This window comes from Pleuronectes platessa, chromosome 12 (assembly GCF_947347685.1).
Source record: "Pleuronectes platessa chromosome 12, fPlePla1.1, whole genome shotgun sequence".
In the NCBI taxonomy this organism is placed as follows: domain Eukaryota; kingdom Metazoa; phylum Chordata; class Actinopteri; order Pleuronectiformes; family Pleuronectidae; genus Pleuronectes; species Pleuronectes platessa.
The window spans coordinates 13,303,750-13,330,945 of NC_070637.1; the positions used below are offsets into that span (position 1 = coordinate 13,303,750).

Consider the following 27,196-nt stretch of genomic DNA (forward strand, 5'->3'; position numbering starts at 1 on the left):
GAGGCAACCAATGTTAGAAAGGTGTCATACACGTAGAGGATGCTGTCGAAGACGGCAACTGGGAAAGATGACAAGATTCAAGAGCTTTTTGGCGGCAAGGATTGGTCGACGGCGGTTTCGCAAACAAAAACACACACTCTCTGAATTGTTACCTCGTGTCCCACCCGTCAGCTGAATGTTCTGGACAGGTTTCTGCTGTTGTGATTGCCTCTGAAAATCTCCTGCTGCATTGCACATGTGTGAAAGGCAGAGTTCATGTCTGAAAGCAGCGTATGAGCGACTGATCAGATAAAACTTATCTCAGTCTCCCTGCTGTTCTTTTCCTGATAAATTCAATACATTTGTTGTTGTTCTTTAACAATAGTACTGTCTTGTTGGTTGTGAGCACAGTGCTTTAACCTTGGATATAAAGCCCTTGCAGCAGGTCCGTGCTACACCGGCAAACCTACTGGCGTGATGGGAAACTTTTCAACATGTTTTCCAGTCAGAGCGATTTTTGCTTGTCCTTAAAAATTGCATTTGAGAGTAGCTGAGGGACGGTGGCAGTGTTCGGAGGGTATCATGAGCACTTTGGTGACATAAAAAGCACGAGGCAGACGCAGTGGGACACAGTTCTCGTATCACTCCGGCGCTGATTCCAACTGGCAGGCCCATCCCCTCGCGATGCGGACATAATTAGCTAACCACCCCGCAGTATACCCTAAACCTCCAGTGGCGGTCAACTCCCGAAAGCGAGTGCGGGTGGCATCGCACATTCGCTGTACGTGTTGATAGGTGACGATGCGAGCCTCTGTGAGTACATGCTGACTGCTGACATATGTACCTTCAATTTGTGTGTGCACTGAGATGAGTACATTTATGGCCTCTGTCCTCTGGACCACAGGAGCAGCACCGTTGCAGCCTGTCCAATTATAAGGTAGAAATACACAAAGCGTGATGCGGCTCTTCTCCCGGGAGTCTGTAAATGCTAGAAGTCTGCAGGGACAGCCACCAACCCAATAAGTACACGTCTCACCCGTGTAGGATATAGCCAGCGACTACCTGTCAACCTCCATCCCCCCCTCTGCCCAGACCTCTCGCAGCTCCATTCTTCTCTGCCTGGCTGCTCATCCCTATCCTTTTGGGCCCATGCGAAGACGGCCACCGAGCCCTGTCTATCTGCTCCTTGTTTGACCCGCTCCCACGCGATGGAAATGTGACACAGAGGCTCCTCAGCTGAGTGCCTCCCTTTCCATCTCTGTGGGCCAGGCGCTTTAACACGGGTGCGGGTACCCGGTCGGCCAAGAGGCTGTGATATTTACAAAGATCTCTGTCCAGCACTTTTTCAGGTCACACTTCACACCCCTAGCTCGGCTTGCTGAATGTCCTCACATGTACAGAAGGCATAATGAGATGTAAATGAAATAGAGTGAACTTACAGGCAGCCCCGGAGCTCCAGGCGTACCCACATCCCCCTGTGAAGGATAATAAATAGTGAAAACTCCAAAAACTTTTGTAACGTTCTCTGAACATACTGCGTGCGATGGAACAATGAATTAAACATCTGAACAATTTAAAAATCCAGCCCCAAGGCTTGTTGTGTAATTAAAAACGAAAAAAATAAAGGTCATTTAAAATAAGCGTGATTATGCATAGCTGTAATATTTCCACATGTGCTCTCTGTGCCATTAAGTGATATTTACAGTATGTCGTGAAATGAAGCCCGTCTGATGACTTTCACAGCGTCAGACGACTGGCAGGTGGGCTGCTGCTATTAACTGTGACAGGCCTTAAAATAAACACAGCCGTGCTGGATCATGTAAAAGCTCTGCAGTGTTAACAATGGACAGGTATGATGACATTGTTTGGTGCCTGTGAGATATAGGCAGCCGCAGAAAGGCGTATAAGGAGAGGAAGTGGAAGTCTTCTGACGCCAGTCTAAGCAAAGATCGCACACGCTTTTCACTTCCTCGCTAATTTAATTTTGTTGGGGTCTTTTCAGATGAAACTCACACATCACTGTCCAACATCCTCTCACCTTTTCACCGCAGCACTTTACGAAGCACCGGGTTGAGATGGATGGACCTAACACCTGGCAATACAGTTATTTATTTTTTTATCAGATGCAGATGAAAGAAGAAATGAAAGTCTACTTGTACTTCATATCCATTTTCTTGTCTAAATGAATGTCACAGCTAAAATATGCCTGCTACGGGATATTCAGGGGACTCATTACGTTGTGCTTCCAACTCTGCCTCCCTTTGTCAGTTTCAATACAAACAAACCTTCTCTCCACCCCCCCACTCCCCCTACCTCCCATCCGGAAAACCGGATAAAATACCCTGTGATTCTCTGTTGTCTTCACAGAAACACACAGACCTCATTATAACTTCAAGGCTGGCAGACGGAGCATTGCACCTACAATTACGCGGTGAGTTCTACCAAAAGACAACAACAACAACAACACACACAAAATCCCAATAAGGGAGAAGAAATAAAAGAGTAAGAGATATGGCAACTAATTACAGGAGAAAACATTTCATCTCATACGTGGAAAATAATCCCACCGTGGCATTAAAAGAAAAGATTGAGAAGAGCGATATTTTCGGTATTGCAACAACACTTAATCTTATCATGTCAGCGAACAGTTTATAATAAACAAAAAGCTGCAGACAAGAAAGAGGTTTTGCATCAAACATGTCACTCTCGCTTCAAATGGATTAAATCTCATGTGAACTCTGTCACTTTAATCTCATGTTCAGTTTCTCACATGACTTTGTAACGTCTTTCCAGGGAAAACAACATCTATTAATGTAATATAAATTAATAATAAAAACAACAATGATGAAACCTACTGTATGTGACACATTTATCAAACAGTTGCAATCATAATACATAAATACATCAATCAGCTCCATAGACAACGTGTCTCAACTTCCTCCAGATATCCAGAAATGAAGCCAAAACATTCCAGAAATAAAGGCGGCGTTTTTATAGCGAACACTAATTAGAGGTAAAACTACTGGAAAAATTGTGATAAGAAATTAATTAAAGAAACCCTTTTTGAGAAAAAACATTTTTAACGTGTGCTTTGACTTTTACGTTTGGTCCATGTACCATCCACTAACACGGAGGAGGCAGGACTTCAGACCATCACTGCAGCCACCAAGCAGCGATCTAGAGACTTTGGCTTCACTTTTGGTCAGTTGTCAGGTCGTACATCATTATATACAGTCTATGGCTACAGCATTAAAATCAGTTTCCTGTTTTAACCCTGTTTGACACACACACAGACACACACACACACACACACACTCACACATATACTTTGTATCAGTTCGGACAGAAGTGTATATGACCAGCGGTGAAGGATTAATAAATCATGATAGTAATAACACTATTCTCTATCAGGCCATGTTTGGAGTAGCAGTCACAGCAGCACTTTGAACAGATGGGCACATACGTTACTGAGACTGGGATTACAGCTCATGCAAGTCAAGCAAATGATCTATTTTAATGAAGAAAAAGAAAAATGACAGTGTCGTAATCCTGTCGAGCCCAGACTCACTCACTTTGCTTCCCTTGGGACCAACTGGACCAATTGGCCCCAGGTCACCTTTCAGACCCTGGGAACAAGAAAATATACAATAGTTTAAATATTTGTTATTTTCATTGCGAGGAACTGGTTACAAGTTGTTAAGAAATAATCACAACCCAGCGGGTGTTACTGTATGTCAGTAGACTCTCAGTACACAAGTACGTCATGCAGGTGTGAGATTCTCATGCCTGTCGCAACCGGTCAATGAGAAAATAGCAGAAAATGAGCATCAGTCACTACACGATGTACAAAGACCCTGCCGAGAGGTTCACAATCATCTGGCTGCACAGTGTTCACCCCCACACCCCTCCTCCATCTCCCCCCCTCGATGCACTTAGGTTGAGCAAGGACAGCGGCTGTCATTGCTTTTACACCTTGCAGCACTGGACCTGGGGGGGGGAGCTGAACTATGCACGCTCGGGGCAAAGTCAAGCCTCTCTGCGGTGAAACGCGAACGACGAAGGACAGCTGAGATAGAGAGTTCCAGCTGATGAATGAGGCTTGACACATATTGACAGGTTAAATTTGCAGCGAGCCCTGCTAGGTATGACACATTTGGGCCAGTAGCAGCCACTCTTTGAAACAGGTTGAGGGGGGGGGGGGGGGGGGGGGGCAAAGGGATGGTTTGAGAGGAGCTTGTAAAATGACTCAGAGATACAATAATTTGTCACGGTTAAATTTAGAGATGGAAAGGCTATTAATAGCGAATTATATATCTGTGGAAGATGATTACCTACTCTTATCCCATTACGTCTGACTCCACCAGAGACATGACAAATCCATTGCCCGTTCCCTGCAAGCCGCGTGTTAGGAACCATTTCAAAAACCCAAGCCACAGCAGCACTGGTGTGGAGGCGTCCCACCTATAGGGAAACGCCAGATGATAACGCTCACCGATGAGTTGCACTTATAACGTCATGCTCGTGACATGAATTTATCAGTTTGTAATCTCAAATGGACCCTCAGCCTACGCACATTGTCACTGTCACTGTCTCGTGGCTGCACTCGAGAGCCCGACTCTTTATTTAAATCGACAGCTTAACCACTTCACCGAGGCAATGTGACACAAGGGGATCCTCGAGCAAATTTTGCCCGTGAGTTACAAACCCGAGCTGCGGGTCCAAGGCTCCTCTGATAACAAGGACGTCAACAGCCTCGGGGTTCTGTCAACTCCGCCAGCGTGTTCGATTAATCTTGCAAGAGTTTGGCCACCACTTTCGTAATGAGGAGATCTTGTCTCATAACGATGACGAGAAGGCTCTTGTTTTATCTTCCCTTGTTGTTGCGAGTCTTCAGTCTTTATGTGGGGTTTTCTCTCGTTATATTGAGGAAGGGACTGCTCGAATTTCCAATCATTAACACACAAATTCTGCTCCTGCAAAGTCTCTGTCACAGTCATAGGGATGTTAGAAGAAATGACATTATCCTAGTGTACATATATCAGACAGACAGAAAGATAGATCCATGAAATGAAATATATTGTATCAGCAGCATTAAAGTTATTTACATTCGCATTATTTATTGTTTTTCCCTATAGCAGATGAATGGATTCTAGACTTCTGCATATCATTTTCTCATCATGTGTCTTTTGCAAAAAATTACAAACAGCGTCAGTGAACTTTACAACCTTCAGATTTATTTTTGAGGATGTAAAAAACTGCCCCACACTCGTGTGGTGAAACGTTGGACATTGGGAAAAATTGGGTTGCAATTCAAACCCATTCTCGAGGCATTGTATTGCCAGAATCATTCAAAACGTACAGTGGATTCTCACTGGAAGACTGTGGCGCACACAAAGGACACGCCGGCCTGACACGTGGCACAGCAGAAATAGACAAATACATATGAGCATGTGATGGCTTCTGTGACATCATGCATTCTGTGTTATTCAAATGTTTGTGTTAACTTTCCACTTGAAGTCGGGCTTGACTCAGTCTATAGAGTCATTTAAATGAATTATAATGATTTGCAAGAAGCTGACCACTGTTCTAAAACCAAACTAAGTTCAACAAATGGTTTGAGTTTTATTATAAATTGGTGCAAATGAGGCCCCACAGATAAAGTCCATATACAGGATGTACATCCTAAAATAACAATGGCAAGAGTTGTCATACTTAAGTTACAACTACTAAATAATGTAATTATCTAGGCTTGTGTTATAAGTCATGAATATTTAATGTTATAGGGGAGCTGCCATAATTCAACTTGTATAATACAACTGGGAGAGACAGGTGTAAGCTGGTGAGTATTTTGTTTAACATCTTTAACAAGCACACAATAACCAGTTTTGGCTCGAATAACTTAAGATACCTACATCTGTCACCGTAATCCATAATACACAAATATATCGGAGTTTGAATATGTTTGATATATCTGATACAGTTTTCTTTAAAACATGTTCCTGGAGACACGTACTGTGGTCTGAGTCTGAGTGTCGAGATGAATAGAGAGAACTTATTGTCCGAACATCTATATGTGGTCAAACATCATGACTGGTCACTGGTATGATGGTATGATGTATGCCATTGATAATAATGACATATTACATATAGAAGACCATATACACATGCTTTCACATATACTTATAGATTTATGTTTTGGCAAATGTTATGATATAATTTGTATTATAAACATGAATGAGACAATCTTAATGTAAAAATAAAGGATTGTTTAAATCGAAAAAACTGAGTACACAGTGGCTGTAGCAATATCTGGGATGTTGATCTACTACTATGCTTTAAATATTCTCAGCTGAACAACAGTAAATTATTCAAGTATGATGTATGCTAATATTTGTCATGACGGTCCTAAGATGGGAAACATCGAACGAGTAATAATTTTTTATTTTTCTCCAATCACCTGGTTAAGATGCTGCCCCTCTGTCTAATGTAGACCGCCATAAGCCCACAGGCCCAATTCAGGAGCATAGTGTCATAGAGGGAGATACAGACTGCAGGAGCTGGGTGTGTTGTTTGCCTTTGTCGCAAGCTGTGGGCTTTGTTGCATCCGCGGCGTGAGGATGAATGAGGGAGAAGGGGCTGGGAATAGGCCGGTGCCGGTTGTGTGGCTGTCGCTCCTGCAGCACGAGGTCAGAACACTGTGGGGAGCTGTGTACACTCGCCTGCTAATTACACACACCACTGTGTCTTGTCATTCCTGTAGCGGCGGGGCCACAAGACAATCTGGCAGCTCCCCAGCCCAAGACGACTAAAGCAAGCAAATAAACAGAGCCAGGGAAGCGGGGATGTACAAATGCAGGCTAATTATGTTTCCTTATACGTTTTACCAAGCAGAGCGGCTGCAGGTCGGGGCCCTTGTCTGACAAGGAGGTAGAATGATTGCAAGTTTTAGTTACTGTACACAATTTAATCACTGCTATCTAGGTTTGGCCTATCGGGGAGGGACGGGAGGGGGTGCTAAATTAAAATAGTAGATGTGCTAAGTATTCAGAACATTCTATTGGGGAAGTGTTGTTATACTGAATGACAGGCCTTTAGTGCTACGTGGAACTGGAGCTCTGAGTAACATGGATATCTTGAGTGTCGGCCCACAAATGCCAGGGAGGTTACGGCAGGAAATGCCTTTTGTGACTTTTCCATCTGCTCAGCGATGCGCCGCCTCGCACAGTGTTGCGTAAGTGTAATCAGGGAGTAGCTTGTTGGAATGTCTGTCACCCTCTTTGAATAAATACACAAGGTAACCTCAACAATGGGCTCTGGTGTGAGGATATCAGAGATCACTGTCAGAGATCCGAGGCTATCGGGTTCCACCGGTGTCGCTCGACTCCTTTTTCTAAGACGCTTCACTCTTCAGCCGAACATGTAGCCACAAATGTAACTTGGATTACCCCCACAAGATAACACGCCGTGCACCCCCTCTGGTCCCATAGGAAGCATATCTGCAGAATGACACTAGATCACATGCTCATGCATAGAATTCTGGCTTCTCCGGTGTCCACTCCAGCCTTAAATAACATACCAGCTTTAAAAATGGAAGATGAGCTAATTGCGGTGAAGGGACGGATCGGGTAATAGAGTCCGGGAGTCACAGTAAATAGGTTTGAGTCAAATCATCAGGCGAGTTTATGTGCACAACATGTAAGACTTTCATTTGTTTACAATTAAATATTTTGTGCTAATCCACACACTGGGTCTTGACCTGGCTCCTCACTTACTCTATTTCACCCTTTAAATACACACAAGTAACATAATTACCACACTTTACTGCAATGGATGTTAAATGATATGTTTTGATGGGAGCATAAAAAAATACAGAGCAATATTTAATTCACTAACTGAGCTTATAAACATATGTACATCTTCTTACAGAGAGGACCCCATCATTGTTCAATTTCGTGGGTATAGGGGAACCCGCATTGGACCTTAATTGATTTGGTGTGTGGGTAAGTGTGGGTACAAAGAGAATATAATGTGTAAAAAACTGTGATAGGTGGATGAAATTAATGTTGGAAATACTTGTGAATAAAGACACCTTTTTGGTCAAAAATTAAATTTTGTCTATTTCATGCCTTGACTTGAAACAGATTGAATATTTTGTTTTTTTATGAAAAGGAATTTCCCATTCAAGGACAAACAGATAACATCATTCTAATTGTTTTAAGAGAGGTCTAACATTTCAGGAAGCTTGTCGTCTTACTTAGTGTCACATGAAAACGTATCAGTGTCCTCGCTCTGCTTTCATTACTAACACAGATCAGGACATGTTAAACCTTAGTTCTACAGCTCTATTTATAAATAGAGTAGTAGATCAGTAACTGGTTTGTCAGCTGACAAGCTACAGTATCTTTTTCATTGTTAATTTAGCTAGACAAGCTGTGTTTGTGCTAATTAAGGCTATGCAAGGTCCCGACCCGCTGAATAACTGAATGTCCCAGATTATTACATGAGTGTGATGATGGTCAAACAAGCCAGGTAGAAGTGGGGCTTCTACCTGGCTCTGATTTCTTAACTTTTCCTTGTTTCGTTGGGGCACAGCATGATAGGTCTCTGGAGGAGGTCTATCAGAGTCATGTACGAGAGCTTGCACCATGTGGGAAGCTAGAAGAAAATAAAATAAGCTGCTTCTCCTGCCGTTGCTCTGAGAAAACATGGTTTTAGAGCAGATCGTTGTGCAGGTCAAACAGAGTTGGATATGATTGTGATGTGTTGATCTCTCGGCAGGTTTGAGGGACAAGCTGGATATGATTGGTCGAAGCATCTTGATAAAAAAAGATACATCTGATTATTGACGACAAATTGATGCATTGTTCCGACCAGGTTTTCCAGAATGTATACCACCTCTCACCCAATGTCAGCTGGGATTGACTCAAGCCCCCCTGCAACTCATTCAGACTAAGCAGTATGCATGGATGGATCATTGGTGACATTATACATCAAAACCGACAAATCTAGAAAGTCCTAAAGACCATGAGCACAATGTTATACAAACAACACTAAATATTTGCTGGTAAATGCACTTTAAAAATATGCTGACATCACATATTTGTACTGTGGTCTAATGATCATGTTGTCCATGCACCTAATAGATCCCTACATTCAAAGATGGCTGCACTCAATGCACTAACTTGTTCATTCTCAATTGACATGAACTTGATGATTCGAGCAGTTTTAAGCAGTTTCTTCTCTCGGTAAATCGTTGAGCAACAAAGTGTCAGCCTCTTCATTCTGAACAAGCTTCCAGCTGATTCCACTTTATGTGCCTCTGATGTCCATTACACTGGAGCTCAGGGTGAACCAGTGAGTGAAGAAATAACAACCTCTGTTCACTCCTTCCTCCATTCCCAGTTCAAATTCGCGAACAAAAGCACACAGTCTGAGCCAAGGAATCATGTTGATTCATTCTACTTCCTACACGTGGACAGAGTTAGGTGGTCTCAATCTCTTCAAGAGTTCTATTCCACTAAACTTGATCGTGTCCTTCATATACAAATGTAAATATGTCATCAACCGACGCTTCAATGCCAAAAACAACTTATCATGGAACAAAGACAGCCATGCCGGTTGAGTTTATAACCTTCAAATTTAATTAACTAATTTTTTACATGTTTTTTCCTTCATAACAAACTAAACTTTGATGACTGCATGCTTAAAATCATCTAGGATTTCTTATATGATACTCCAGGGTAGATAGGAAATGGAAAACAACTAAAGACCCAGTACACAATCTATGAAATGAGCATTTCCTTTCATGTTTATCTGCTTTCGTTAGCTCTCCATTGAAATGTGCTGTAACAGTGACAGACTACAAGTGATTCTCAGTAATCATCAAATACCATCAACATGACAAAAGCATTTCTCCTCACCCCTTGGAATACATATATATATTTCTAGGAATAATATGAATCAATTCATTCCTGAGTGCAAGTGAACATTCTTGCCAGGTTTGGAGAGATTCCCTCCAGGTGTTTCTGAGATATGGCAGAATGGGACGGACGGAACGATGTACAATCAGAAAACATAATGCCAAAGCTGTCATCAGTGCAGAAGCATAACAAAAATAATTACATTTTCATACATCAGTGGATCGCACAAGTCTGATGGAAAACACACAATTTAATCCCAACTGTTTGAGGGGTCAAATTAATTATTTTCGAGCTTTGCAGGCAACTGTACTCAAACTATTACGATTTAAAGGTTTCATTATCCCCCCTTCTAGTTCCATTTATATATCAGACAGTGCTTAACAAAAGACTGACTGTATTTCTAGTAAATAATTAATTTCACTCTATTGTGACAACTATCCAAAGTCTCCCAGTAGCTTTGAGTCAACAGATCATATAATAATGTCCTCATGATATATCACCTATCAGCTACTTGTTTGAGATTATTTTTAATAAAACCACGCTCTTCACTGACTAGCATCGGTCAATAACCTTTTGTCTTGATCTACTAATATTTGCTCCTGGTTTTTTCTACTGTTTGGGGAAGAGTGCAGGTCCGCAGCCTGCAGGGAGGCGGCTTCCTGTGGCAGCTGTTTGTCTACACAAGGGGGAGATGGCGATGAAAAGGAGTCCCTTTATTGAGCCTCTTTAAACTGACCATCTGCACAGCCAACGAATGAGATTGTGCCATTGTGGGCAAACAAATGCTGTACAACATAAAACGCCTTTTTTACTCAGCCAATACTTTTTTAAGGAATGTGCACAATTGCTGGTGGCTGAAACAACATCCCAGAGGAATCTTAATTAAGTTCTAACCAGAGTTCCCACACTCATCTTAAACATCAAATTTCAAGGTCTTTTCAAGGACTGTCAAGGCTCAATCCCCTAAAACTGCTGGCCCATATTTTTAGATATGCATTAAGGTTGATTAAGAATTGTTGGCTGCACTGCAACAGCGGGGCCAGCCCTATAAACGTGAATGTCGCCGACTGACCTGTAGAACACTTCTCATTGTGTTAGAGTGAAAACAGACTCGGTGGTCCCTGGCCGTCTCTGACAGAGCTTGTCAAAGTGTAAGCGGAGCGATAGAGAGAATTATTAACGAGTTGAAGAGCTGAGAGACGTGCAGCCGAAGGCATGTAGCATTTTTACCGACTTCATAAATGATCATCAATTTCAACGTTTGCCTAAGATATATAATTGACGTCACTCGGGGGGATTTTGTTTCACGAAAAAGTTGTCATATAATTTGCTGGTGCCTTTGTTGTGGTTGACTGTAGTTTGCATTTATTAGTTTCATCACTGCAGCGGATTTAAGAGCATGCAATAAAGTTTAACCTGAAATGACAGAGAAGGGACTTACAGTAATTTAAAAAATGAGTTTAGTCCATTAGTATGCCGGGTCTATGGTAGCGTACATATCAATTAATTTCACTGCAGAAGGACACTGCGGCCTAGAACACACTTAGATCTACTCCAGATATGACAGGCACCTGGAAACAGCCACACAGGGGGAAAAAATGCTTCACTCCTACCCCCAGGGCATCACACAGAAAATGAAAAGCCTATAAGAATTGATTCCCTGACGAAACTAGATCTGGCTGATGTGGTATGTATGGAATATATGTCTGCTGGAGAGAGTAGTACTTACCTTCTCCCCATCGATTCCCTTTTGCCCTTCTGATCCAGATTCTCCCTGCAATGACAAGATTGAAAGTTAAAAAGCAAAGTGAGGACCCTTGAGAAGTTCCCTCTTGATTCTTCTCCCTCTTTAACACCCCATGGCGTTTAACAATTTGGAACTTTATCTCTGCTTTCCTGTTAAGCAATTTTAGAATCACTCAGGCAATGCATAAATTCCAAGGCAAGAGTATAAGGAAACATCATGTATGCCACCTTTTTTCATCCATATTTGTTTTCATCATGTTTTGTTTCCATCCCGTGTTGAATCATCAACAACAGATCCACTCACTTACTGTACATTTTTGCCCTATTCTCACATGAGCTCACTAGAGCAATTTTCCAAGACATTTCACGAGGAGGCTTTAAGAAACGGAAGATGTCCAGAGCATCTGAGGCGGACATTTGCTTTTCACATACTCTCGAAAATGTCAGGAAAATGTCCGGGAAAATGTCCTTATTTTAGTGCATGTCTGAAAGCAGCTAAGGATGATTAGATTACTAATCATAACAGATAACAAATTGAATCATTCACACATGTTTACATCAAAAGTTTGCATAACTCTTATATATCAACTCAAATAAATATAAAGGATTTACAATATTTTGAGGGGAAAAATGTATCCTCAATGCAAATTAAGACCTATTTAGTTGCATTAATATCATCTTCTTAAAAAAAGTGTGGTTACAACAATTGTCAACAGTAACACAAACACTAAGATACTACCAGGGAAACCGTGGGACCATCGCACAGCATCATGTGCTCTGTGTTGACAGTAAAAAAAAATAATATTCTAAATGCAGCTCCAGTAACTAGAGTTAAACTGTGCTAAGGAGGGTGACAGTATCTGGAACCTGTTGTCCTGACCACATTGGTAGAATTAAGTTCAATCCTGAAGTCTACAACTCACAGGTCCTTCAAATTGGGCTCTGAGCAAAGAGCAACACATTTGCACTGCATTGATACAGATACAAAAAACATAATTCGGGAAATCAGATATAAATTCACAGCCACATTGTTTGCATTGCGAGCTCGCTGCATTATTTCAGCTCAAGCTTCAGTCAATAGAAAGCGTAAGATTATATGTAGTCAGGGAATAAACTATTTGGGGCTCATTTCCACAAATATAACCTCTTACAGGCTTATTTCTACAAATATCTTCCCGATCACTGATTCTTCTCAAGCTACCCAGCCCCTCACTTTCCACACGCTGTGCCAGAAATGTGCGACAGGTCTCGGAACTTGCTGGCTCGGTTATGGAGAGTGTAACCTATACAGTTTCATGACCTCAGCTGGCCCGTAAAACTCAGGCAAACTGCCGTAGTAAAGTGTCCAAGGTCGATCATATCGTAACTCCTGTAATATCGACAGCTGCATCAGGCTACCAGAGGAACCTGCAACAGTGGTTGTCTTGGGTTGGTCCAAAGGCACGATTTCCGCTGGAGGTTCCTTGTTCAATTTGTACTGAACATGTTTCCATTTGTCTATAAATTTAAAATAAATAGATGTAAAAATGATATAAAAAAACTCTCATATTCAATATGCAACAAAACATGCGGTGAATTGCACGATAAACAGGTTTTATGAAACAAACTGACAAATAAAAATGCTTTATTGACAAGGCAGTGAGCGCCGGTATAAAATACCATAAAGCATGTTGCTGTGAATTAGCATCATATCAATAATGCTGCTCCTGCTCCAGATGCAGACTTTTCCTGTGCGCTGTTGTGTAACGAAAGAGCTTTAGCCGCCTCCTGAACCTCATCTGGGAGAGCAGCAGTGGTGAGAGCGGTGCCATTAAGTGCCGTTCCGTATTCCATGTATCAAGGGTCATGAGCAAATATGTCAACATCTCCGGTGGGTTGAGGATTATGGCATCCAGGAATGCTCCTATATATAACACTGATACTTCAAACGCAGGCTACAGTACAATTGATATCTCAAATATGCCATTAAATATCTATGATAAATGTGTTTTCCACTTTTATTTCCAATAACAGACTCATAATCCTCCACTCTGTCTTTCATTAAGACACTACAGGACATTCTCACTTTAAGCTATGGAAGCTACACCCACATACTGGCATTACACCAAGTGGTGGTACCTTGTGACTGGACCTGCCCCCCCCCCCCTCACTAAAACCGATCAACACGTCCAAGAGGCTTCTTGTAATTTCCAACAATCTTACCGATGACAATATCATACAACACAGTATGAAAGCCGCAGAGATGTTATTCTAGTAAACCATCATTTAATTCAGAGCATGTGGCAATTTCCCGTGCTTTTCAGGGTACTAATAGCAAAAAATAAATTACACAAAACAGCACTTGGCCAGTCTGAAAGTTTCCATTTAAGAAATATGCATTTTTCTCACAATTTAAGTCTCTGGACTCTGTGGCAATGTTCCACTTTTCACTCCTCACCTCCACTGAGTGTCTGAGGAGACGGTGACATGCTGCCTCAAATACGCATTGAGTAATGCAAGTCATTTGTTTTTCACCCAACAGCAAAGGGGGAATAACTGAGACACTTCACACTAGGATCGCAACCCCCCCCCCCCCCCAGACTCAGACGGCCAGACCATCCCGTAGAAGATGCTATTACAGCGACGAGGACATGATCCATTTCTGGCCTCCTACCCAGGAAGACTGCCAACTGTATCCACTGGGGCCCCCCCGGCCAAGCCAGAAGCTCGGGAGTAAACTCGGGTCGTTGCAGCAGCACCCCCCCCCCCCCCCCCCTCAGCAGAGCAGGCACCCATTTGTTGGTTTAATTTGATTTTGACATTGCTTTGCTGTCTGTGGTGGTTTGAGGGGGTCAACACAAGGCAAGCCAATGATTTCATCCAGTGATGTTAGAAAATCATCTCAGAAAAGGGCACTGACAGACTCCATAAATCACTCGACGATAAAAAAAAAAGATAGAGCCGCCTGCTATTCACTGGATCTGAAAACAGGCAACAAACCAAAAATGATTTTTAGACTCACAGCACTAACTTTATAAAAAGGAAAAAATAAACCATTAAAAGTTAAGATTCAGAGTGAGTCCATGTCCATCACAGAGCAAAGCAGCTCCAAAGATACTTTTAGATACAACAGCTAGACTGGGCTCTGAAAGCCAACACAGTGTTGTTGGACATGGTTAAAATGAGTTAAACACTCCATCCAAAAGAAACAAGGCTTCCAGCCAGATACTGAAAAGCTGATTAGGGCTAGGTAAGTTGTTTCTGACACACTTTGTATTTTATTTGTTAAAATAATCAATAAATTAACCTAAAAAATAAAGCACTTAAAAGAAAAGAAATTAGCCGGTGTCTATGTATCTATCAAACGTCTAATAATGTGTAAACATAGCCTAGGTTTACTATGCGTTCCCCTTCTAGAGCTCTACAGACCTATTCATGTTATATGAGGGGATGAGGCATAGTTTGAACATAATTGGTTTCTTCCACTTTTTTTGAAAACTGTGGCCAGCATGGAGCAAACCAAGGGGGGCTGAGCACCATGCACAGATCCCCACCGCTCTCACTGAGTTGCTACTTGAGTCTCCTACCTTATGTCCTAGGTTTCCTGTCGGCCCGGCTTCCCCCAGGTCCCCCTGTGACACAAACAGCACACGGTACAATTAGCAAAAGGTCTGTCGTTCACACATTAGAGGACAGGCTTCATGAAGACTTGTCATTTCTTCAGCGGCCGCAGCTCCACAGACAGCTGTTCCATAGGTTCCTGCTGACACGAGGGCTCAGCAGCTGCAGGTCAGGATACTGTTTCCCAAACAACTGGAAAGCATGAATCTGAACCTTGTTATGGGTCATTGCATTGATTTGACAATTGTATTCATAAAGGGAGAGGAGCAGTCAAGAAAGGAATGAAAAGCTTGTTAGCTGCGGTTGCAATGGAACCGAAAAGGAAAATAAAAGGTGTTAAGATGGAGGTAGGTAGTTATGCACTACATTAAGCAAACACAGAAGTTACTGCAAACCAAGGATCTAATTAAAAGATGCCCATTCATGGTTACATCTCCATTACAAGCACTTTGTTTGTTTGTTAGAACTCAATAGGTTTGATGGAAGAACAAAAAATGCCTGATAGCTGAAACGCCATCTCTGTGCCGTGGGTTGTTAATCCATTATTCTCCACAGCACGTTCAGTCTACATTTTATAACTGGTTAGCATCTGATCCATAAAAAAACGATATTAAGCATGTGGCATGGATGCATTAGTTTCCATGGACTCAGCCATTAAAATCTATATGGGAATTGGAGGTATATTTCACAGTCCTCTCCATTCAGTCTTTAATTTTTTCTATTCAATCACAAGCACAAGTCCACCTTAATGAAAAGCTAATAACATTTTAACACTCTGCAGATACAATTGGAACAACAGCAGGTTTTGAAAGCTAATCAAAATTTAGTGTCAGTCCAATAAAAAAACGCGCTAAATAAAAGTCCTGGTATAATTCACTTTGGAGGTACAAGGGGTATAAATTGAATTAGAGGTTCCTAATTGAAAACACAAGCCATGAGGGCAGGAGCGCTGTGAATGGTGCAAAAAAAATAAATTAAGGGTATTGTAAAAGTGGAAGAAGTTTTTAATTTCACCATTTTAACTGTTTTCCTCTCTCCTTTTGCATGTAAATGCAGGAGCTGTAGATCTAGTAATACCAGGGTTTATGTGCGAGGCCATATAAAATGGATTTCCTTTCAAGTAAGCTGCATTCTTATAACCCACTACTTATCTGTTTAATTTCCTGAGGGATTCTGGATTAATCAGAGCAGTTTAATCCCTTCGCAGTGCGTTTGAATTCTCCATCAAACCTGTGTTGTAATGGAGGATAAATTACTTTCAGTTGGAGTAATGCAGCCAAAGTAATCCCCATACACTTTCCCGAGGAGCGCTGTGTGTAGGTCACAGTGATCGGCCTACAGTTCTCATTAAGGGCGTTTTAATGCTCTAAATTGCCCAGATGTCTTTGATTAATCTCCACAAAGTCAAGCCAAATTGTTAATAAACCTACTCTGACTATTTGTTTAATCGTACACAAAAGGAGATGCATATCAGGAGCCTCATGAGCTTAATTTATCGACAGTATCTGCTGTGACTGAAACAGTGCAGCCCTTTATTTGTAATTTTGGATGTCCCCTGGAAATCTAGGGATCAATATCAATTAAATATTCTTCAACAGAGCTGCACTGCCACCGGAATCCACCAGGCAGATTCATGTGCAACAAGGTCACTGCAAATAAAAGAAATGGCCGCACATCATTCTGTCAAGGCACATTTTCTGATATACTGCACAGACGGCTCAGAATAAACTACTTTTCTGCTGTTTTCCTCTCAGCGAACATCTGCGAAAGCAGCAAGACATGAAAACATTTCAACTCGATGATTAGTGACATTTTGATGTCTCAGACTATCTGATGCTCTCGCTCAGGAGGAGGATTTCGTTTCCAGTTGTTCACTTCGCCGTAGTTGTAGCCAGATTCAGAGGGTTGGCATCCAGCATGTCCTGCGTGACGTCCTATCATTTGCAGCTCTGCCTTGTATTTTTAATTCACAGTCTATCTTTACCCCCTGCCATTTATTCATTGGTAAAATTATGTCTCACCGAAACTGTTTAGTCAAACACAGCAAGTGTGGTTTCTGTTGACTCATTCAAATTCTAAATCGGGTGAATTAAATTATCCGTTCAAAGTGGCACATAAACTGCTCTGCCAGTTAAAGTACTGATTTCCTTCATCATTTAAACAAACATCTCCCTGCCTGAGATTTCTTAGGTCAAGATTGAAACATGAAGAGCCTTTTCCCACACTAAAAAGAGGCTGCAGTGAAAACCTCTACTTTTCAGTAACAGCATGGAGGTACAGAGAGGTCCCATATGAAAGTCAGGAACCTGGTGACGATGCTCTCCACTCTCTACAATCTGTTTAACTATCAGCGGATAGAATAAGACGAGAAGAGGAGAAAGGGATGTTTAAATGAAGATGATGATGGTGAAGATGAAGAAGACCCAATGATGGAGGACCACAAGGCACAGGAAGAGTCAGATAGATAACTCCATAATCACATTTCTTTACAAAAGAACAAACTGTCTTTAAATCAAAATTTTGTGTACTAGTTTATCTATGCACTAGGATGTCCATATACAGCTAGGTGTGGTTGTCTGATTGGGCCAGTTTGCCACCATTGAGGTCTCAGACCTGAGTGTGTACTTCATTGATTTAGTGTTCTGGCCTGTAATAGGATTTGTTATGAATTCTGTTGTTCAGTAAGTAAACAAATGGTGCCAAGTATTGATTTGCTGGAATTAGATTTCAGGTGTTAACAGCATGGGTTAGGGCACAAGACGGGTCCTGTAGAAATAATGGAGCGGAGACAAATGGAATGGCCTCTGCACCTGAACAGTGTAGGTGAATTATTAAATAGCATCATAACAGCTCAGTGATATAGTGATAAGTACAATCACTTAATTTTTTTACAGAGGTGGTCATGGCAGAAAAAAAAAGCGTCGGGTCAACTCTTACTAGGGAGATGTACGGCTATTTGTAAAAGTGTAATGTTGAACGCACACGTATGCATGTGTAAACATTTGTGCTCGCTGTCAATGCGAAGCTGGAGATGAACACACACCAGAATCACCAGCTGCCTCTGCCTCCTCTTTCCAGACACATTTTGACAGTTGACGTCAGAGAGGACCTGTATTTAACATGATTTGATTAACAAGTGCCAGAGAATTTGTTTGAATATGATTTGATCGGCTAGTGTCTCTGCTGTTGCATGAACGTAACACAACAGAGCTCCAACGCTGTCACGGTGCCACCCCATTTAGAGTGAATGAGCAGAGCTTCGGATGAAGCCGCCAATGCACAAGTGTGAGTCCTGCGTTAGACCATGAAAACACGTCACAGTGTTGACTACACATGACGCCCTTTTGTGAAATGGGATGACGTATTCTCATTCTCCGAATATAGTCATGTCAAGTAATCAATCACAATTACAACCAACACACACACACACACACACACACACACACACACACAGAGACACATTACAGCTCAAAGGTTGATTCCTGCCAGGTCAATTAAGAATCATTAGAGGCCAATTATCACACATTAACAAAACTAATTGGTACAGTCGGTTGCTGTACTCACTGAGCCCAGGAGCCGTTTGGTTTTATCACGAGTACAGAAACCACCACCTGTTCATCTCTATGAATTCCATTCATAGTCAAACGTGCTCTCCCCTGGTTCTGTTTTTAACCTTGTACAGGCGGCCAAGAGGGGTTTATACTCCACACAGTTCTATTCAGGGTGCTGGGTGGTATGTTTATGTTTTTGTTGTCTTCAAACCAACACCCATCAATTTCAGTGACGGGGGGCCTTTACTGTTTATTCCACCTGTCTCTTGAGCTGTCATGAAGAAAATTATCCTTCAATTTTTTTAACCACACCTATTTGTCTAGTGATTGAGCAAACGTGTGCTCTCCCAGCTCACGCACCTTGGGAGATTCACCTTATGAGGATAATTGTATGGTAGCGTCTCTCGAGGACCTTGGACGCAGCACATGAAACTTGAAAGAGAGAGAGCGAGAGAGAGAGAGAGAGAGAGAGAGAGAGAGAGAGAGAGAGAGAGAGAGAGAGAGAGAGAGAGAGAGAGAGAGAGAGAGAAGAGAGAGACGTATATCTCGTCCTCTGACAATGAGTTTATGACAAAGTGTAAATTCGTCCCACTGGAATTCGCTGTCTTTCGTGGCATTTAGACCTTGTAACTGTCCTCTAGAAGCGTCCCCTACTGTCCGCAGAGAACACCCAGTGCAGCAGTTATTTACAACATGACGGCCCAATGTGAATACTGTATGATTAACATTCACTTAACAAAAAGCATGAATACATACGTGCAGGTATCAAATCATAATTTTTTTTGGTTTATACCTTGTCTCCCGTATCCCCCTTTTCTCCTGCTAGTCCGACTATCCCTGGAAGACCCGCATCTCCCTGTAAACACAGTAAACATCAGTAGGATGAAAACATTTCAGATGCATTTGTTTCATTATCATATTTAATTAATAAAAATTAAGAAAACTGAAATAAAGACCTATATTCATAGGTCTTTGCACATATTCATCTGTGAAGCAAAACAAATTAGGTTAAATTACCTTACAAATAAAGTTTTTATAGAATCAGAGCACCGCTTGTGTCTATCTTTACATCTGAAATGTATTTCTACTGATATAAATTATGTGTATCTCTATAGTGGCAAAATATATATTTAAATATACAAACCAAAACATGTTAAAAGGTTTGAATCTTAATCTAAGCAAATGTTTTGCAGTTTAAAGAATCCTTTTTACATTTTCACACAGCAGAGTGCAGATCCACCACACTTGGACATCTTTCAATAATTGTTCAATTTTTCTAAAAGATTACGTCTAAAGTAGCTTTGGCAAACACCTCTAAACGGCTGTTAAGTGCCAGTATTAGCACATGTAAATCAGTGCTCTTTCAGTTACAATAGACTCTTTCTCAATTAGAGGCCCTTGTTGATTGATTGTACCTTTTCTGCCGGACAGAGACATCTGTCCATTGACTGCAGGACCGGCTGAGAAAGCATCTGGGGAAGCTTCTCCGTCACCGGGGGAGTGGAAGTCCCATTAAGCGTCTTCTTGGCTTCACACTGGATCAATAGAAAAATTGCACTGTTAAGATGCCATCCACTGTCCATCAATGCAGCACAGTTTACCAGCATTTATGAAAAAATATATCAAATAACAAAAACAACAACGCAGCGAAACTTAGAAAGCACCGAGCAGCCGGTTGTACTTTCAGTCTCACAGCCACTGATCCCTTTCCAAGGTTGTGCCAATTCCCTCGCAGTAACTTTACACTGAAATGACAGCTTGCTTATGATGACATATCATGCTGAAGGGGTCAAAGGTCAACTCTCCATTTGAAATCGCTGTTCCATTAGCCCTTATTGATTAGAAGGTGATGGAAGATCTGTGTTATTTGGTTTCTATCAGGGGACACGAGCCCTCGTGGGCAAAACGACCAAAACCTTGTTACACTTTCATTTTCTGATCAAACTGTACCGGTCAAAGTTCACTGTTCACTCTGATACTGACATACGCTGAATGTACTTAAATCATAGACGCACTAAATCACTGCATTACATCACAGGGTCCTGAATTTCGAAAGCACACATGTAATATATCGTCTCATTAGTAATAAAATAGATTTCGAATAATAACGGTCAGGAAAACTGACATAAATCCAACAGACGCATTACTTCTTGTCATTCCGTCGACTGTAAACTGCAGGTGTTAGTGCTGAGCAGAGATATTAAAACATTTTACCTTTGGTTCCAGCAGCTCACAGCAATTTTCCATCTCCGCCATATAGGGGTCACAGTAGATTAGAAATAGCCTGAGTTCAATCTGTGGAAAAACAGCTCTCATTATGAGACCACAGCTCCACATTCACATTACACTTCTCTTTTGACCTGTAAATCTCGGATCTCTGGATTTTCTTCACCTGTGAAACACTTCGTAAACATCACGTCTGAACCTAAACTAAGCAGCGGGGCCCACAGGTCTAACAAGGCTTCCTCTTCTGTCTGGATGCTGCAGCTTCACACTTCCATAGTGTCATTTTTTTCTGTTGTACTGACTTACAGCTTTACAAATCATGTGGAGTCAGCTGTTAATGCTACTTAAGCCGGGTTCTGCTCATAAGTATTGGGTGACCGAATGGCATAGCTGACCTAATGTTATTTTAGCACTCGCAGGGCCCTCTGAGAATGAGTGTAACACATACTGTGTGTCACAATACAGGATTTACACTGATTAAGAAAACATGCCCTTGAAGCGTGTTTTGAATATCTCTCAAATGCTTTGAGAAAGTAAACAACCACCGGAGCAAAACTGAGGTAAAACCTTAAATAAGACAAACAGAACGTGTTTAGCTCCTGACGTACATCTACAGGCCGTCCATCCTCCACCCGTGTGGTGATGAGCGTTCGCCCACTGGGGTCCAAGTCGTCCTTCTCATCGGTCAGCCTCCGTTCTATGAGCTTGCAGTCCATGTAAATGGAGACAATGTTGCTCTGCACGGAGACGCTCAGCTTGTGCCACTGCCGATCGAAGAGGGCGTGCAGGTCTCGGCTCTTGAATGTGTAGCGCAGGGTGTTCTTCAGCAGACCCTGGAAGGAGAACTCCACCACCTTCTTGCCGCCGTCGACCACAACGGACACCTGCGGGGCAAAGAAACAGCCATCCCATCATTTTGGAGTAGTGGATACCGGAACTGGCTGTACGACATTAAAAATGTAAAGTGACACCCACCTGACTGCCTCCTGATTGGTCGAAAATCTGCCAAAGATACCAGCGGTCTTTTTTTGTCGTTCTTCTGACCCGGAAGGTGGTGACGAGGGAGTACTCACTTGAAAGTCCATTTTGAAATATGAATCTAAACAAACATGATAAAACACAGTCACATTTCACAAATGAACATTTTGAATCATTCAAATATTGTATAAATGAAGGACAACAGTGTCAAGCCTCATTTCTCGATAGTGACCGTAAACTCTTTCAGGGCCTCAACAATGAACCAGCCAATCAACTTCAATGATCGATAAAACATTTCAATATCCTCCCGCTGAGGAGACGTTCACATAAATAATCCTGACAAACTTGATTCCATTTAGCTTGATGAATTTTATACTGGCTCCCCCCGTGTCATTCAGATAATGAAAACGCGCAGAAATTGATCCAAAGTCACAGGAGCCAATCTTTTTCCCTCGCTGAGATACCATGTGCCACAGTTAAAGGGTTATGGACGTCTAGTGCAATGTCGTCATGGCTTTATGTGAAAAAATACTGTGTCCACAGATGAAAATGTATTTTCAACAAGAGCAACATATGCAGAAGGAATAGGGTGTATAGAGGAAAGACAATATATATTTCAAATATTATTACAACCGCTCTCAAATGAATTACAGTTTATTCTCTAACTCCTCTCTCAGCCAACGCCTGCACCTCCCTTCCTGTTTGATACACTCAAATAAAATGAATATATTCTAACCCCAACCCTTACTCCAGGCTCAGAGTAGCAGTCAAAAGTGGAGGAGCATAAACATAATAAATCAATATCAGCAAAAATAATAATGCAACGATAAGGTCGTTGAGGAGCCCGCGCACTGCTTGGGGGGAGGTGGGAGGGGGAAAGAGTTTCTCCAGACAGGTTGGAAATTAGTTTTCACTCCAATATATCATCTCCTATTCTCTCTGAGCTTCACACCCGCTTCCACTGTGTCCCTCGAATTCTTTGAGATTTTGCTGTAAATGGTACATGACTAAAATGATAAATACGCCGAGTTAGAGCTCCCCCGAAAAAAATCAACTGCCTCTGCGAGAGGCCGGGGACGGGGGAAGGTTATCCGCTGCCCGGGGGCTAAAGGACTGTTTCAGCAGCGATTCAATATGAAAAGTGGCACGGCAATTTATAAAAATGAGGCTTTACAAAATATATTAAACAGAATATTTCAGAATCAACACAGTACACAGCAACTTCTCGTACCTAATGTATTACACATTATTATAAGAGACAGATAAGAACATATAAAGAACAAAATGTAAATTAGAAAATCCAAGATCTTATGCAGCCAGTGCAACTAGTGGGCATTAATATATTTAAGCAAATTGAATACAAACTCTGCAGAACACACTGCAAGGGAGTTTTTTTCTGTTCGGGCTTCTGAGGTTCACACCCTTCTTTAAGAAGTCTGCTCTGATTTCAAAACACGGTCTGTCAGCACACCTGATCTCCGGGAGACCACAGGGTCAAAGTTCTTAACCTCGTGCTGACTGCCGTCTGTGGCTAAACGGCTAAGACTCAAAGCTCACTGATTGGTTGGTTTGATGGTTGTTTTTGCCTGATTCTTTGGAGAAACACGACCATGTATGTTTATGTAAATGATGATGAGTGAATGAAAAGAAAGAGCATTCGTAATTTTTTTTTTGCTCATATCCCATCCACCAGTTTCTACAATATACAGGGACGTTGCCAATTTGTATATAACTCATTTGCATTGGCAAACATGTTCCGGGGGAAGCATCACCGTCTCCTGGATTAGAGTCAGCTTTGTATTGTATAGGGTTGGATTCTACAATGTGAAATAGCAAAAGCAAAAACCGACGAAACAGCCCCGGTAGTGAGGAAGAGAGATATCTTCTTGAGTAACATTTCTTTGAGCCACCAGTTAACGGCACATATGTGCTGTGTTTCGGGAAATAGAGCACATCCATAACAATAAGCAGGAGAAGCACAATAGGTCACAGAGCAGCACCACGGCTGCCAGAAGAGTTATAATCAGAAGTAATTCCACTTTCATCGGGAGCGACCATGTGCTGTCTGGAAACCGTCAGCGCTCTTGGAACGCGTCCTTGACCAAGCATATTTGCTTGGCTGAAGCTGCTGCTTGTATAATCAGAGACAATGGTTTGACAGAATGTCACAGCAACACTACCGGTCTGCTCGAGAATCTCCCGGAAGCGGCTTTAGTGTCCTGGCCGCCTGCAGGGAATCCCATCCAAGAGGATTCGTTTAAATGAGTCGGAGGAATCAGATTGCCGTCGCTGAAACAATCAAAGCTCAAATGTGAGCCTAGTTGGCTCGCATCCCTATCGCCGACACTCAATCCTCCACCGGATCAAAGTGGCCTCCACCACGTCAGTTTCTGAGCTGAGTGCATCATTCAAGCGAGCGAGGACTATAACTTCCTCTCAGCGGGGCGCCTCTTTCCTGTTTTGACATGGAAGTGCTGCATGACAGAGTGATAGGTGCCTGCCACTGATCGAGCCAAATCAAACCCGCCTGTGATCTGCAGGACTGAGACTTTATGCAAATGAGTGTAGCTGAGGTGTGTTAGCCTGCTGCTGTTATCATCATTCCCGTGTAAATATGTGTTCCTCTGCACACACACACCTGACGGAGACGTGGCGCTGCAGGAAACGCCACGCCACCGAAAACACACTGATTTAAAAATGTGTGATCTGCCACCATGCTGTAAAATGTATTGAGATGACTCTGATACCTCTGATGAACATGGAGTTGTTTTAACAAAATTTGCATTTGACCATGAATACAAAATCACTGTTATGACAAAAAATATCACAACAACAACTTTTAAACTAATCCCGATTTTGAGTAAGTGAAGGCAAGCTACAAGTGCAAGCCTTAGTCCTCAATTAGGATTCATTGCTCAGATCTAATTATCTGGTGAATGGGTCATGGTCCTGAAAATGATGCACATGCACGAAAGAACATCAACACGTCTTGCTACTGTTGTATTGAAGTAAACAAAATGGAGACCACAGAAGTTGTTTTGTAGACTTTCATGTATAAGATGTTATACGGTGGGCACATGATAGTGAATCATTGATGTCTTTATGTGGCCTCTACCTCTGTGTGGAGGTGTGCGTGGATACAGAGACGAGGCGGTGAATCAACGAATGTCGCTCTAGAGTGACGGCAAGGTCAAACGCATCCATCCAACAGAATCGGAATTGAATAACACCTCACTCCACGATGTTGTCGCAGTCAGATATGAATGCGGGGCAGAAGAATGTAAACAGGGCAAGGCCAAACATTCGTGTTTCCAAAGACATGTCGCCGGAGCTGCCATCACTGTGCTTTGATACAGCACGGGGGGCATACTATGAATACAAGCTGCAGATTATAGGGAGATTTGTCAGCCAATACAAATGTTCCACCGGGTGTTGCAGCTCTGATCCACGCACCGTAATATATATTGTACCCAAGAGCTGACATGAACATTAGCCAGATCTGGAGAGTCGAGCATCCATCTCTGCATATCCTGAAAGTAAAGCGAGCGATGCTTTACTGGCTGCGGCTCGGGGCAGAGGGGCCTCCGTTGCTCTCCTTCCTCAGCTGACATGCCGTATCACCTGTCAAAGTACTTAGATAATTGGATATGAGAGGGATCGCAGTCTCACCACTATAACCAATGACACTGTCAGCAGTGTCATTGAGAAGCAGCATCTTCTTGCTCTACGGGTCCAGACGGAGGGAAGGACTGAGGTAAATGTATTTTCGGCCGGCTGACTGAACAGGGGAGAGAGGGATCACAAATCACCTGGCTCAAAGATGCCTTCCCCTCGCCAACGAGAGAGTGGCAGTAAATGTTTACAGTTTCTTGTCATGTAAAACAACTCAAAATAGCCTCGCCTCCCCGGAGAATGACAAGGTGTTATCTTTCACAGATGCAACCTGAGGGCAAAAAAACAATGGACATCTCAAAATACATGTGTTTGTTCTGGTCCAAAACGTCACTCTATCGCCTGGATTGGCAGCCACTGGTTTTTTATGCTCCTCTGGTCAAACTTAATACAGCTGATGGGAAAAAAATATTCAAATTTCCAATGTATATCAAGATGTCCAGGTTTACCAGGAGAATAAAGGTCCCCAGGGCATAGGACCTCAGCGTGCCATTTGTGTCGTGATTTTGATATTCCTCTCGTAATGTAGGTGCTCACACTTTTTCCATTCCCTTTTGCCCTTATGAGATTTTCTAGAATAAGTGTATTATATATTAATTCTGTTCAAATGATTCCCTGCGTAACAGTACACCTCACAGCTTGCCCTTATTAGCCGAGGCAAATGGAACGATCGCTCTGAGCGGGGAAGAGTAAATCTGGATTGCCTCAAGTCAATCCTTTCATGAAATTCAGTTATTACTACGCTGGGGTTTGCTTTTTTTCTTTTCTTCTTCGTACAAAATCACTGGATCTCAAGAAAAAACTAAAGTCAAACCTCTCGCTTGTGTTTGCACAACAAAAACCCATTATAGAAGTAATATTTCAGCTTTTTTTTTACAGGTGGAGTTAGAAATAACAGGGACTCCATATTGAGAACGTGTTCATAAGGGAGGAAAACAGCAGCAGCCTGAGTGTTGATCCAAATGAAGACTGCCGTTTAATACCTCGGCCACACATGAATGACTGCGTCTGACAGCACGCCTGGATTGTGCTGCGGTTTTCACAGCAAGAGAGAGGGAGAGGTATAAATGAAACAGCGTATAGGAAGATTAATTACCAAGTGGTGGCTGACATGGAGACTGTCTGTCTGACTTATCCTCAAACAATGTAATGAACCAGGAGACAGCATCCGGAACCCAAGCGATGCAGAAAACAAACCCACGTAAGCGTGTAAACATACATGATACTCACTTTGTCGGCTTAATAAGTGGACTGCTTCCTAAACGAAAGGACGGCAGGTCTTCCGTGATCGTGCCCTTTCGAAGAAGAAACTTTTCTGTGAGATCGAATCCTGTGAACAATGTGTGACCTCAGTTAAACAGGCGGATGTGGACATACGTAGAGATCAACTGGGCTCGGTCGGGGACATACCTGTGATTTCCAAGGGACGATCTAAAGCATCGGTAAACCTGCGCTCCTCCACGCTCAGAGGGGGACAAGAGCCGTCTGGAGGGAAAGCCACAGAGGGGCTGTTAGTGCTGAGTA

General features: G+C 42.3%; 1 protein-coding gene across 1 annotated transcript in view; it reads right to left on the bottom strand.

Annotated features, from left to right (window-relative positions):
* The window catches only part of LOC128453809 (collagen alpha-1(XIX) chain), a 97,782-nt gene that overhangs the window by 66,390 nt on the left and 4,196 nt on the right, over positions 1-27,196 (bottom strand). Inside the window, exons 3-13 of the mRNA XM_053436898.1 lie at positions 27,083-27,157; positions 26,903-27,002; positions 21,998-22,121; positions 21,631-21,906; positions 21,011-21,091; positions 20,212-20,331; positions 19,590-19,652; positions 15,212-15,256; positions 11,629-11,673; positions 3,552-3,605; positions 1,419-1,454 (exon numbers count right to left, since the gene is read on the bottom strand). Coding sequence (XP_053292873.1) covers positions 1,419-1,454; positions 3,552-3,605; positions 11,629-11,673; positions 15,212-15,256; positions 19,590-19,652; positions 20,212-20,331; positions 21,011-21,091; positions 21,631-21,906; positions 21,998-22,121; positions 26,903-27,002; positions 27,083-27,157 — 1,019 coding nt within the window. The remainder of the gene's footprint in view (positions 1-1,418; positions 1,455-3,551; positions 3,606-11,628; positions 11,674-15,211; positions 15,257-19,589; positions 19,653-20,211; positions 20,332-21,010; positions 21,092-21,630; positions 21,907-21,997; positions 22,122-26,902; positions 27,003-27,082; positions 27,158-27,196) is intronic.